We start from the raw sequence: 14,557 nt of genomic DNA, 5'->3' as shown, positions 1-14,557 counted from the left end.
TAACCCCTTGGGTATGGCTGCAGGCAAGTGGGCTGGCTATGGCCAGCAGCTTGCAGCATGGCTATTAGAACTACCTACCAAAGCGTTTGCAGCTGTGGTTACTACACTGGGTGGGATTGTGGGGCCTGAGTCTAGTTCGAGTCCCAGAAGAGTAACAGGAGCCCGACTGCCGCTTAGCGGAAGCTGCAGAGCTGCCCAGCCCTAGTGGTGGTACTGTGCCAGCCTCCACCCTCCTTAGGGTTCAGAAATGGCTTTCCAATAGTGCTAGGCTCGGGCCAGGTGCAGTGGCTCAGGCCTGTAATCCCAGCACTTTGGGAGGCTGACACATTTGGATCACTTGAGGTCAGGAGTTCAAGACCAGTCTGGCCAACATGGTGAAAGGTGAAACCCCATCTCTACTAAAAACACAGAAATTAGCCGGGTGCTTATAATCCCAGCTACTTGGGAGGCTGAGGCAGGAGAATTGCTTGACCCCAGGAGGCAGAGGCTGCAGTGAGCTGAGATTGCACCACTGTACTCCATTCTGGGCAACAAAGCGATACTCTATCTCAAAAAATAATAATAATAAAATAGTGCTAGGCTGGGTTCTAGAATCTGACCTGGGCGGTGGCGGCCTACCCTTCTGTGGTCCTCAAGCCCCTGGCATCAAGCACATACCTGTGAACTCAGGCCCTGAAGTGGGAGGAGAAACTATGGCTCCCAAGGACAATGCTGGGTCCTGTGCTGGCCTCAGCATGGGGTGCAGGGGACTTTGTCCCTGCCCTTGAACCAGTCTGGGAGTGGGTATAAGATGATGCGACCAGGTACGGTGGCTCAGGCCTGTAATATACCAGCCCTTTGGGAGGCCAAGGTGGGCAGCTCACAAGGTAAGGAGTTCGGGACCAGCCTGGCCAACATGGTGAAACCCATCTCTACTAAAAATAAAAAAAAATTAGCTGAGTGTGGTAGTGCATGCCTACAATCCCAGCTACTCAGGAGGCTGAGGCAGGAGAATCATTTGAACCCAGGAGGCAGAGGTTGCAGTGAGCTGAGATGGCACCATTGCACTCCAGCCTGGGCAACAGAGCAAGACTCTATCTCAAAAAGAAAATGCTAGTGTGAAGTGAATAGGGAGCTGATACCAGTCAGGACATCGTGAGGGATGAGCCATGCCCCTGGGAGGGGTCATGGTAGGGGTTATCCTAGAACAGGATCCTGGAGTGGGACCTTGAGGCTGAGATGGCCTGGGCAGAGCCACGTGGCCACACATCCCATGGGAGGGCAGTGTGCTTAGTAGGTGCAGCCTGGGGGCTAGAGCCCAGGGACTAGGGTAATGTGGGAGCCAGACAGATGGGCTCACCAGCCTCTACCAGCCTCACCACAGGTGCCCCTTCTGGAATGGGTAAGGACTGAATCTCTGCCCAGGGTCACCTGGTGGTTGGTACAGAAGACTAGAGGGAACTAGTGAGAACCAGCTGGGAGGCTGGAAAACTGGGATTCCATGAGGGCTGACCCGTGGTTGCTGGGACTGTAGAGGCTGACTCGGAGGGGCTAAGAGCAACTGGAGGAGCTTGGTGTCTATGGGGGTAGGGGAGATGGAGGAGGATGGAGGACTCAAGGGCAGGCTGCCCAGCCGGTGGGAGGGACTGAAGCCGTCCTGTGACCATGGAAGTCTGACTTTAGTCTCTGGGCCTGACCCCCGAGGATGGTGGCTCACCTGGTCCATTGGCTACAAGTGGTACTAGAGAGGCTGGTTGTAGGCTGGGATGCTTTAACGTGGCTCCAGATACCTGAGTCTGGTTATCAATAGATGCATCCATCACTTGGAGTAGCTTCTTCCAGCAGATCCTGTGGGGTCAGCAGGGTAGGTATCTGCAGATACCCAGACCTGCTTCCATGGACTTCCCAGTCACTGGTGTGGGTTCAGGCTCTCGGTAGCATCTCAAGACCTAAGGACCTGTCTTTGATCTCTAAAGGATGGCCTTGGCTGAGCACAGTGGCTCACGCCTGTAATCCCAGCACTTTGGGAGGCCGAGGCGGGCGGGTCATGAGGTCAGGAGATCGAGACCATCCTGGCTAATGTGGTGAAACCCCGTCTCTACTAAAAATACAAAAAATTAGCCAGGCATAGTGGCGGGTGCCTGTAGTCCCAGCTATTTGGGAAGCTAAGGCAGGAGAATGGTGTGAACCCGGGAGGTGGAGCTTGCAGTGAGCCGAGATCGCGCCACCACACTCCAGCCTGGGCAACAAAGTGAGACTCCGTCTCAAAAAAAAAAAAAAAAAAAAGATGGCCTTAGCTGATTCACCTCTCAAGCATCCTGTGGAGTACTGTGCAGGGCCTGCTATCAGACCCAAAACTTGAACCTCTAAGGCTAAAATACGTGTGGTGGCTTTTGGTTTTTTGTTTTTTAAAAAAAAGTCTTACTCTGCCACCCAGGCTGGAATGCAGTGGGGTGCCATCATAGTTCACTGCAGCCTTGAACTCCTGGGCTCAAGCAATCCTCCCATCTCAGCCTCCTGAGTAGCTGGGACTACAGGTATGTACTACTACGCCCAGCTATCTTTTTTCTTTCTTTCTTTTTTTTTTTTTCTGGAGACGGAGCAGTGGTGTGATCTCAGCTCACTGCAAGCTCCGCCTCTGGGGTTCACGCCATTCTCCTGCCTCAGCCTCCCGAGTAGCTGGGACTACAGGTGCCTGCCACCATGCCTGGCTAATTTTTTTTATTTTTAGTAGAGACAGGGTTTCACCATGTTAGCCAGGACAGTCTCGATCTCTTGACCTCATGATCCGCCTGCCTCAGCCTCTCAAAGTGCTGGGATTATAGGCTTGAGCCACCGTGCCTGGCCTTTTTTCTTTTTTATAGAGATAGTCTCGCTATGTTGTCCAGGCTGCTCTCAAACTCCTAGCCTCAGGCAATCCTCCTGTCTCCACCTCCCAAAGTGCTGGGATTACAGGCATGAGCCACTGCACTCAGGTCCAGGGCTCAAGAGGGAGCAGCTCTCGGTATAGAAACCAAACTCCTAGGTTCAGCTGTATCTGTCTTCAGCAGCCCAGATAGTATCATAGCATCAGTTAGGATGGCTAGGCAACTCACAGGTGCAGAAATTCAGGAGGGTACAGGGGCAGCCTCAGGCTCAAGGTGTCTGTTCAGCCATCTTGCACCAGCTACCTGGCTGGGCCATAGCTGAGGATCCTGTAGTGGGGTAGCAGTGAGATACTCCCCATCAGTGGGGGCCCAGGTGGGTGTGACCTGAGGCAGGTGTGCACAACTGCTGTTCTCTCAGGCAGGGCAATGTGAGCAGCCAGGCCATCCTGCCCACCTGGTTGCCCTTCAGGACCACGGTGTTCTCGGAGGAGAAGCTGACTTTCTCTTTGCGTCTGATGGAGGGTAAGAGAAGAAGGCTGGGTGGGACAGCTGTACCTGGGCCATCTCAAACCCCTGCCCTTGGCTGTGTCTTTGTTTTTTTTTTTTGTTTTAGGGTTCGGTTTGGTTCGGTAAGAGTCTTGCTCTGACTCCAGGCTGGAGTACAATGGTGCGCTCTCAGCTCACTGCAGTCTCTACCTCCTGGGGTTCAAACGATTCTCCTGCCTCAACCTCCTGAGTAGCTGGGATTACAGGCTTGTGATACCACACCCAGCTAACTTGTATTTTTAGTAGAGATGGGGTTTTGCCACGTTGGCCAGGCTGATCTCGAACTCCTGACCTCAGGTGATCCACCTGCCTCAGCCTCCCAAGGTGCTGGGATTACAGGCGTGAGCCACCATGCCCAGCTGGCTGTGTCTTTCAGAGAACTGGAACGCTGAGAAGAGGTCCCCCACCTTCCACCTGGGAGATGCAGCCCACCTCCAGGCAGAAATCCACACTGGCAGCCACGTGCCACTGCGATTGTTTGTGGACCACTGCGTGGCCACACCGACACCAGACCAGAATGCCTCCCCTTATCACACCATCGTGGACTTCCATGGGTGAGCACTGGGCTCCCTGCCTAGAGAACCTTCCTAGCAAGATGACCCTAAAGCCACCTGTTTGGCTTTTTGAGACAGTCTCACTCTCTAACCCAGGCTAGAATACAGAAGCTTAATCTCTGCCCTCTGCAACCTCTGCCTCCCGGGTTTAAGTGATTCTCCTGCCTCAGCCTCCCAAGTAGCTGGGATTACAGGCACCCATCACCATGCCCAGTTAATTTCTGTATTTTTAGTAGAGACGGGGTTTCACCGTGTTGGCCAGGCTGGTCTCGAACTCCTGACCTCAAGTGATCCTCCTACCTTGGCCTCCCAAAGTGCTGGGATTATGGGCATGAGCCACCATGCCCGGCCCACCTATCTGGTGTTAACACCATTCTGTTCTCTTCCAAGCTGTCTTGTCGACGGTCTCACTGATGCCTCTTCTGCATTCAAAGTTCCTCGACCCAGGCCAGATACACTCCAGTTCACAGTGGATGTCTTCCACTTTGCTAATGACTCCAGAAACATGGTAAGAGCTTTAACAGCCTGGAAGAAGGCTGAACTTGCAACCTTCATATCCTACTGAATGGGGTCACTCACTAGCTGTACCCTTAAGCAAATGACTTAGAGCTCTGTCCCAGTAACTCAAACTTACAAGTAAAGCCATGAGCTTTAGTGAGGCCTTCAAGCAGAAGGATGAACCAATATGAAGCCTTAAGAGGTAGAGGCCGGGCACGGGTGGCTCATGCTTGTAATCCCAATACTTTGGGAGGCCGAGGTTGGGGGTGGATCACTTGAGGTCAGGAGTTCAAGACCAGCCTGGCCAACATGGTGAAACCCCGACTCTACTAAAAATACAAAAAAATTAGCTGAGTGTGGTGGTTGGGTGCCTGTAATCCCAGCTACCTGGGAGGCTGAGGCAGGAGAATAGCTTGAACCTGGGAGGCAGAGGTTGCAGTGAGCAGAGATTGTGCCACTGTACCTCCAGCCTGAGTGACAGTGAGACTATCTCCCTAAAAAAAAAATAAAATAAAATAAAAAAGGCAGGTGTTAGCCTTCCTGGAGGCTTTCCACAGGGGCAAAGAAAGCCAGTGTGAACTCCCTAGCCAGGGTGGCTTCTTGAACTTGGTCATAGGCTAGGCTAGTGATTCTGAAGGCATCATCCTCACCTGGAGGGCTTGTTGAAATTGACTGGGCCCCAACCCAGGGTTTGATTCAGGTGGTCGAGTGAGGCCTAGAATCTGCATTCTTAAGTGTTGGTTCTGCTGGTCTGGGGCCTCCCCTTGAGAACCTAAACTAGACAGCCCAAATTGACACTAAGAGGGAAAAAGAGAAGGAAGGAATGAAGATGGGAACTGCCTCTGATGGCTGAGGTGGGGAGGGATACGGTAGGAAGTGCAGGTGCAAGGACCGACATCTAGCCAGGAAGTACTGGTAAGTGGTTAGAAATAAATCACCTGGCGCAGTGGCTCACACCCGTAATCCCAGCACTTTGGGAGGCCGAGGTGGGCAGATCACGAGGTCAGGAGATTGAGACCATCCTGGTTAACACGGTGAAACCCCCTCTCTACTAAAAATACAAAAAATTAGCTGGGCATGATGGCGGGCACCTGTAGTCCCAACTACTCCAGGTTCCCAGGTTCAAGCGATTCTCCTGCCTCAGTCTCCCAAGTAGCTGGAAGTACAGGTACCCGCCACCATGCCAGGTTAATTTTTTTGTATTTCTAGTAGAGAAGGTTTTACCATGTTGTCCAGGCTGGTCCCAACTCCTGACCTCAGGTGATCCGCCTGCCTCAGTCTCCCAAAGTACTGGAATTAAAGGCGTGAGCCACCATGCCCAGCCTCAAGTAGCTTTTAGTTTTTGAGTTGGAGTCTTGCTCCACAGTCCAGGCTGGAATGCAACAGCACAATCTTGTCTCACTGCAACCTCCACCTCCTGGGTTCAAGCAATTCTCCTGCCTCAGCCTCCTGAGTAGCTGGGAATTACAGGCGTCTGCCATCACACTCGGCTAACTTTTGTATTCTTAGTAGAGATGGGGTTTCACCATGTTGGCCAGGCTCATCTCGAACTCCTGACCTCGTGATCCACCTGCCTCGGCCTCCCAAAGTGCTGAGATTACAGGCATGAGCCACCATGCCCAGCCTCAAGTAGCTTTTAAACAAGCTCACTGAGATGAGAGGTGAGGCTGTGAGCTTAGAAATAGGTGGTTAGGAAGTGATTAAAGTAGGGGTTTCCAATGCTGACTCTGTACTAATCATCTGGAGAGGTTGTAAAAATACTGATTGTAGAGAGTCTCATACCTTCACTCTATTGGGGTAGGGCCTGGTGTCACATTTTGTAACATTAACAAAATCTTCATAGGTGTTTGCTGTAAAACTAAACTTCAGCATGCACACCATCTAGGTTCTACCACCAGCATTTTTTTTTTTTTTTTTTTTTTTTTTTTTTTTTTTTTTTTGAGACAGTCTCACTGTGTCACCCAAGCTGGAATGCAATGGTGCGGTCTTGGCTCACTGCAACCTCTGCCTCAGGGTGCAAGCAATTCTCCTGCCTCAGCCTCCTGAGTAGCTGGGATTATAGGTGCCTGCCACCATGCCCAGCTAATGCTTGTATTTCTTAGTAGAGACAGGGTTTCACCATTTTGGCTAGGCTGGTCTTGAACTCTTGACCTCATTATCCAACCACCTCAGCCTCCCAAAGTGCTGGGATGATAGGCGTGAACCACCACGCCCACTTTTTTTGAGAGGGTCTCACTCTGTCACCCAGGCTGGAGTACAGTGGCACAATCTTAGGTCACTGCAACCTCTGCCTCCCAGGCTCAAGCGATTCTCCTGCCTTAGCCTCCCAAGTAGCTGAGATTATAGGCACATGCCACTACCGCGTGCCTAACTGTTGTATTTTTAGTAGAGATGGTTTCACCATATTGGCCAGGCTGGTCTTGAATTCCCGACTTCAAATGATCCACCCGCCTTGGCCTCCCAAAGTGCTGGGATTACAAGCGTGAGCCACTGCACCCGGCCTACTAGCAGTTTACTATTATCCTCCATCTACGGTGATCTACCTTATTCTACTTGGAAATGCATCAAAAGCCACTTAAGCTCCTAGGTGACTCTAATACGCAGCTAGGCTTGAAAACCTGTGAAGCAGAAGCTCATATGTCAGGGTGGCATTAAGGGACAAAGCAGAAACTTTTCAAAGATCACATCGATGCCACTTCACCTCCTCCAGCAGCTGCCTTGTGGGAAGAGAAAGATCAACACACAGATCAGTAGGGTAGCAAAAGGGAAAAGCATCTAATATTGATGACATGGCCTGAAGCTCTCAGTGGTGGGCCCTGCTTCAATGGGGCTGGGGATAAAGGAGGGCAGATTTGGGAAAAGAGTCCTGGCCCTTGGATCAGTGACAGATAGCTCCTTAGGGGAGAGGATTCCGGTTGTGGGAGGAAGTCAAGATTGACCTCAGGTGTGGCCCATTTGGGAAGAAGATGAGAAGTTTTCACAGAGGTGGTAGTGGTCAGCATGGGTATAGACTGAAGTGGTTTCTCAATCTCTGGGGGTTGAGGGGTGACGAAGACCAGAGAACAGTGCTGTTTAATGGAAGATAGTCTGAGCCCTTGGAGGGCTCCCCTTCAAAGGTAGGATTGATGATGCCTCAGTAGACTATGTCCCATGGCACAAAAAAGGAACAACCCTATTTCACAGCAATAGGGTGGCTGGGCACGGTGGTTCACATCTGTAATCCCAGTACCTTGGGAGGCTAAGGTGGGAGGATCAGAGTTCAGGTGTTTAAGGCTGCAGTGAGCTATGATGGTGCCATTGCTCTCAACAGAGCAACCCTGTGTACTTTTTTTGAGAGTCTCGCCCTGTCACCCAGACTGGAAGGCAATAGCACAATCTTGGTTCACTGCAACCTCCACCTCCCGATTCAAGCCATTCTCCTGCCTCAGCCTCCCTAGTAGTTGGAATTACAGGCACTCATCACCACGCCTGGCTAATTTTTGTATCTTTAGTAGAGATGGAGTTTCACCATGTTGGTCAGGCTGGTCCACCTGCCTCAGCCTCCCCAAGTGCTGGGATTACAGTTTTTTTTCTTTTTTTTTTTTTTTTTTTTTTTTTTTGAGACAGTCTGGTGGTCACCAGGTGAGTGCAGTGGGCAATCTCGATCATGAAGCCACCACGCCCGGCTAATTTTTTGTATTTTTAGTAGAGACGGGGTTTCACCGTGGTCTTGATCTCCTGACCTCGTGATCCGCCCGCCTCGGCCTCCCAAAGTGCTGGGATTACAGGCATGAGCCACTGCGCCCAGCCTAGACCCTGCTTCTAGAAGGCCGCTATAGGGGAACTACCCTGGGATCTTAGACTCCAGTTAGCATTAGAAAAACATACTAGGAAGAAGCTAAGGATGAAAGTACATTTCCTTTGTGGAATAGACTACAGGGCCTTGGAAGCTTCTTACTTGCGGGGCAGGTGGCTGAGATAGGCAGCCGGACAACTGCTAAACTGGCTTGTTTCTAAAAGTCTGAATTTACATGGTTTCAAGTTTCTCTGCTGGTGCACTTGGCCACTAGGTGGTGACTGAGGCTTGTGGCTCTGAGGTTTCTGCTGGAAGGTGGCAGAATTGCCACGCTCTGCCCGAGGTTGAGCAGGGAGGAATTTCAGCCCTGCCTGGAATATGAAGGGAAACTGACCTGGGGACGGGCCAAGGCTAGACTAAGCCCTGGCTCTGTCAAAATGGCCCCTAGCCCCAGTGGCAGGATGGAATGTCAGTCTAAAATGAGAAGGCTTGGCCAGGTATGGTGGCTCACGCCAATAATCCTAGCACTTTGTGAGGCCGAGGCAGGTGGATCACTTGAGGCCAGGAGTTTAAGACAAGCCTGGCCAACATGGGGAAACCCCATCTCTACTACAAATACAAAAACTAGCCTGGTGTGGTGGTGGGTGCCTATAATCCCATCTACTTGGGAGGCTGAGGCAAGAGAATCCCTTAAACCTAGGAGGTAGAGGCTACAGTGAGCTGAGATTGCAGCACTGTACTCCAGCCTTGGCTAGAAAGTGAGACTCCATCTCCAAAAAAAAAAAAAAAAAAAAAAGGGGGGGGGAGTGGCGCTTACAGGGTAGTTGACTATTCCCTGGGTGGGTGGATTGGGGGGGGTCCTTCAGCTCCCAGCAGGAGCTCATATTGGGTTCATTCCCTCGTACTTGTCTAACGAGGGTGGGTAAACATTTCCCAGAGGCCAGGACTGTCAGGGTATCAGCCTGGTGAGTCTTCTGGTCATCATATCCCTTACAGGTGGAAGGAGGCTGACCTAGGCTTGACCAATAGCAGAGGTGTGTGCGAGGAAGAAAAGCCCAGGGAAGCTTGCCCAAGGAGTGAGCCATCAAACTCTTAAGTCTGGCCGGGTGCAATGGCTCACACCTGCAATCCCAGCACTTGGGAGGCTGAGGCAGGTGGATCACGAGGTCAGGGGTTCAAGACCAGCCTGGCCAAGATGGTGAAACCCTCTCTACTAAAAATATAAAAACATTAGCCAGGCATTATGGCAGGCACCTGTAATCCCAGCTACTTGGGAGGCTGAGGCAGGAGAATTGCTTGAACCTAGGAGGCAGAGGTTGCAGTGGGCTGAGATCATGCCATTGCACTCCAGTCTGGGCAACAGCGAAACTCCACCTCAAAAAAAAAAACAAAAAAAAAAAAACAAAAACCCTCCTAAGTCTGAAATGGCAACTCCATAGAAGCAAGTCCAAAAGGCTTCTTTATGTGCCCAAGGACCTCAGGTCACAGAAACAACTTGGTCTTGCCTTAGGTGGCAATACAGTGACTACATCCCTGAAGAAAAGTAGCTTGTCAACTAGTCAAGTGGCAGATGGCAGAGACAGGAGCCCAGCTAAGCTGCTGGCTAGTAAGGTGTCTACCACTCGCCTCGGTCAGCTAGGGATGGGCTCGGGATTTAGCAATGCTGAGTTAAGCCTGGGATTGGCCGGGCACTGATAGCTCGCACCTGTAATCCCAGTACTTTGAGAGGCTGAGGCGGACAGATCACTTGAGCCCAGGAATTTGAGGCCAGCTTCAGCAACATGGCAAAACCTCATCTCTGCAAAAAATCCAAAATTAGCCAGGTGTGGTGGCTTGTACCCATAATTCCAGCTGCTCATGAGGCTGAGGTGGGAGGATCCCTTGAGCCCAGGAGGTCAAGGCTATAGTGAGTCATGATCACACCACTACTCCAGCCTGGGTGACAGACCCTGTCTCCAAAACCCAGGGTCAAGCATGCTCAATGATTGGGTAAGTTTGGAAAAGATCAGGGGAATAAGTGGTAGATTCCAGTCTAAAACTAGTTGCTACTTGCTCTAACGTTGGGTAAGTGAACCCTTAGGCCATCTTAGAGATGAGGCTGTTCCTTCCCCCTCTTTATTTTATGAGACAGAGTCTCTGTCAGCCAGGCTGGAGTGCAGTGGCATGATCTCGGCTCACTGCAACTTCTGCCTCCCAGGTTCCAGCGATTCTCCTGCCTCAGCCTTCCAAGTAGCTGGGACTACAGGTACCCACCACCATGCCCAGCTAACTTTGTATTTTTAGTAGAGATGGAGTTTCACCATGTTGGCCAGGTTGGTCTTGAACTCCTGACCTCAGGTGATCTACCCGCCTTGGCCTCCCAAAGTGCTGGGATTATAGGTGTGTGCCATTGCACCCAGCCCCTTCTCACTCTTTAAAGGGTTAAGGGTTATATGAGAACTGGTGTGTTAAACTCCCAGGCACAGGCTGGAACTCTGCCTGGAAATAGCTGTTATTCCTTGCAGATATACATCACCTGCCACCTGAAGGTCATCCTAGCTGAGCAGGACCCAGATGAACTCAACAAAGCCTGTTCCTTCAGCAAGCCTTCCAACAGGTGAGGAGGACAGGTGCTCCATGACTGGGGTAGAAAGTGAATCAGCGACCCCTTGTCTATTTCCCCCAATATATTAGCAAACTGCTTCCTGCAGAGGCAACAAAAATCTAAGCTGCTTGTCTTTCATCTCAGCTGGTTCCCAGTGGAAGGCCTGGCTGACATCTGTCAATGCTGTAACAAAGGTGACTGTGGCACTCCAAGTCATTCCAGGAGGCAGCCCCATGTCGTGAGCCAGTGGTCCAGGTCTGCTTCCCGTAACCGCAGGCATGGTATGTCACAGGATGGCCAAGAGGCTGTTCACTGTCCCCTACTCAGTTGAGGGTACCTGCTGTCATTTCAGAGTGATGGTCTTTTCCTTTGTCCTCCATTAAAGCTGTTTGTACCTAGGGAAAGGTAGCTGTAGGCCTAACACAAATCTTGGGCTCTCAGCCTTCCACCTTGGTGACAGCCAGGGTAGATCTGCTGTCATCCTAGGCTTCTACTGAGACATAATTTGGCATGTAGGGGAAATATAGCAGCTGTTAAAATAATCTGGCTGGGCATAGTGGCCTATGCCTGTAATCCCAATACTTTGGGAGGCCAAGGCGGACAGGTCACCTGAGGTCAGGAGTTCGAGACCAGCCTGACCAACATAGAGAAACCCCATCTCTACTAAAAATACAAAATTAGCCAGGTGTGGTGGTACATGCCTGTAATCCCAGCTACTTGGGAGGCTGAGGCAGGAGAATCGCTTGAATCTGGGAGGTAGAGGTTGCAGTGAGCCGAGATTGCACCATTGCACTCCAGCCTGGGCAAGAGGAGTAAAATTTTCTCTCAAAAAAAAAATAATAATAATAATCTGGCCAGAACAGTGGGTTATGCCTATAATCCTAGCACTTGGGGAGGCTGAGGCCAGGGAAATCGCTTGAGCCCATGAGTTCTCGACCAGCCTGGGCAACATAGCAAGACCCTGTCTCTACAAAAAAGACGATGTACTAGGGAATCCCTCTTGGGTGACCTGCTTTCTCTGTATGAGAAAGCTGTCTTTTTTTTTTTTTTTTTTTTCCTTCCCCTTCCCCTGCACCAAGATGGTGTCTAGCTCCAGGCTAGAGAGCAATGGCACGATCTCTGCTCACTGAAACCTCTGCCTGCCAGGTTCAAGCTATTCTCCTGCCTCAGCCTTCCAAGTAGCTGAGACTACAGGCATGTGCCACCATGCCTAGCTAACTTTATTTTTAGTAGAGACGGGTCTTGCCATGTTGGCCAAGCTGGTCTCAAACACCTGACCTCAGGTGATCTGCCTGCCTCGGCCCCCCCAAAGTGCTGGGATTACGGGCATGAGCCAGCACACCTTGCCGAGAAAGCTGTCTTTTTTTGTCTAGAAACTGTTTCTTAGCCCACACAAAAAAGACAACATCTTAGTTTAGCCCACTGAGGCAGAATAAAACCTCCAACCAGTTCCCAGTTAGGGACTAAGATGACCCTCGTGTGTGTGTTCTCCTTCCACAGCGACAGAAGAAGCAGATGTCACCGTGGGGCCACTGATCTTCCTGGACAGGAGTGGTGACCATGAAGTAGAGCAGTGGGCCTTGCCTTCTGACACCTCAGTGGTGCTGCTGGGCGTAGGCCTGGCTGTGGTGGTGTCCCTGACTCTGACTGCTGTTATCCTGGTTCTCACCAGGAGGTGTCGCACTGCCTCCCACCCTGTGTCTGCTTCCGAATAAAAGAAGAAAGCAATATCTGGTCATGGTATGGTGGTCAGATGGAAGGTCAGAATTAGTACTGACTGTGTTGGGTGGGGAAGACTGTATACCACCCGCCCTGTGCACTCACATAGCACAGTCCAGCAAGCACTACTGTGTCTCTACTGTAAACAGGGCAGGGTTCATGTCCTTAGACAATTATAATCTATTACCTCCATGGGAACCAACATGGAAACTCTTAGATGAAGGTCAGTCTGGCTGGACTCACCTTACTTCTAGGCTAGCAAAGAATCTTGTATCTCTGGCCCCCATGGATTTGACTCTAGACATGGGAGTGGGGAGGAGAGAGTGTCCAGGGCTGCTTCTCCAAGGCAAGCAGGAAGCCAGCTCTGTCCAGATGCTAGAGGCCAGAAGGCCAGTCGTGATTGGGCCCTCCCAGTGGGACAGTGATCAGAGCACTGCTTCTGCCTGGTCTTAGCTGTCACCTTGGGCTTGAAGCTATTCTTGGGGCATGTTGGTATGAACTTGTCAAAGCTGTAGCAAGGGTGACTGGCACTCCAAGTTATTCCAGGAGGCAGCTCCATGTCATAAGCCGGTGGTCCTGAGGTGGCTCTGAGGTAGATACTTTTGTTTTGGCGGTAGGGGAGGCCTCAGGAGAGCTGAGAACCTGCTTTGGTTTTGGGTTTGTTTTGATCTGTCCCTTTTGAGAGAAGGGTCTGGCTCTGTTGCCCGGGCTGGAGTGCAGTAGTACAGTCATAGCTCACTGCAACCTGGAACTCCTGGTCTCCAGCAATCCTCCTGCCTGAACTTCCTGAGTTGCTGGGACTACAGGCATGAGCCACTGTACCCAATTTATTCTATTTTTGGTAGGAACTGGTTCTTGCTGTGTTCTCCAAGCTGGCCTCAAACTCCTGGCCTCACTTGATCTCTCCCCTTGGCCTCCAAAAGCACTGGGATTATAGACATGAGGCCTCACTGTCACTGAGGGGAGCTGCTTCTCAACCTCCCCCTACCTTTGTTGCTCTCCCTAAATAGGCTGCTTCCCTCCCCCAGGTTTTGGCCATAGTCCCTAGGAGTGAGTAGGGGAATGGTGCCCCAAGGAGGGTACCCAGGGAGCTTATGCCCCCTTCTCTGGGGAAGGTGTTCATGGTACCTCTGTGGGAGGCTTCACATCCCTCAGTAGCTGGCTCCAACCTTGCCCCAAACTTAAGCCATTCTCACTCGGGGAAGTTCACTTTCTTTTTTCTTTTTTCTTTTTTTTTTTTTTTTGTATTTTTAGTAGAGATGGGGTTTCACCATGTTAGCCAGGATGGTTTCGATCTCCTGACCTCATGATCTGCCCGCCTTGGCCTCCCAAAGTGCTGGGATTACAGGCATGAGCCACCGCGCCAGGCCAGGAAGTTCACTTTCACTGCAGCATCCCAGCCTGGCTGGCTACCTGCTGTGAGCCTGCCAGTCCTCGTGGGCAAGATGGGGGTGGTACCTACTGAGCAGGATTAGGCATAAACTGATGAAAGCTGAAAGACGCTCAGGTGCAATTGGCATGGCACTTATCTCTGGCCTGTCTGGCTGAGGGCAGGGGCTCCAGCATGTTGACTCGGGTATAGACATGTCTATAGTGCATTCAGAGCAAGGTTTGGGTAGCTTTGGACCTACTGAGAGCAGGAAGGCCTTTGATACTCTAAGTGTGGTCTGTGAACGTTGGCATCACCTGAGAATTTGTTGGAAATGTATCATTTAAAGCCCCATCCCAGACCTAGAAATTTGCATCTTAAATCCCAGGGTGGGGTGGGCATGGTGGCTCACACCTGTAATCCCAGCACTTTGGGAGGCCAAGGCAGGTGGATCACCTGAGGTCAGGAGTTCAAGACCAGCTTGGCCAATATGGTGAAACCCCGTCTATACTAAAAATACAAAAAATTAGCTGGGCATCGTGGTGGGTGCCTGTAATCCCAGCTAGCTGGGAGGCTGAAGCAGGAGAATTGCCTGAACCTGGGAGAGGCAGAGGTTTCAGGAGGCTGAGATGGCCCACTGCACTCCAGCCTGGGTAACAGCAAGAC

At 51.2% G+C, this 14,557-nt stretch overlaps 1 protein-coding gene across 2 annotated transcripts in view; it reads left to right on the top strand.

The window, feature by feature from the left end:
* Positions 1-12,533, top strand: part of ZP3 (zona pellucida glycoprotein 3) — a 45,407-nt gene extending 32,874 nt beyond the window's left edge. For both annotated transcript variants that reach the window (XM_032756238.2, XM_032756234.2), the window contains 6 exons: positions 3,265-3,368; positions 3,769-3,946; positions 4,337-4,454; positions 10,724-10,815; positions 10,948-11,084; positions 12,304-12,533. In XM_032756238.2, the coding sequence (XP_032612129.1) occupies positions 3,265-3,368; positions 3,769-3,946; positions 4,337-4,454; positions 10,724-10,815; positions 10,948-11,084; positions 12,304-12,518 (844 nt within the window). In that variant the 3' untranslated portion in view covers positions 12,519-12,533. The remainder of the gene's footprint in view (positions 1-3,264; positions 3,369-3,768; positions 3,947-4,336; positions 4,455-10,723; positions 10,816-10,947; positions 11,085-12,303) is intronic.
* Positions 12,534-14,557: the final 2,024 nt, after the last annotated feature.

This window comes from Hylobates moloch, unplaced genomic scaffold, assembly GCF_009828535.3.
Source record: "Hylobates moloch isolate HMO894 unplaced genomic scaffold, HMol_V3 SCAFFOLD_1, whole genome shotgun sequence".
NCBI classification, from domain to species: Eukaryota; Metazoa; Chordata; class Mammalia; order Primates; family Hylobatidae; genus Hylobates; species Hylobates moloch.
The sequence above is the reverse complement of the archived record's forward strand: the minus strand, read 5'-3'. Positions and strand labels throughout refer to the sequence as shown.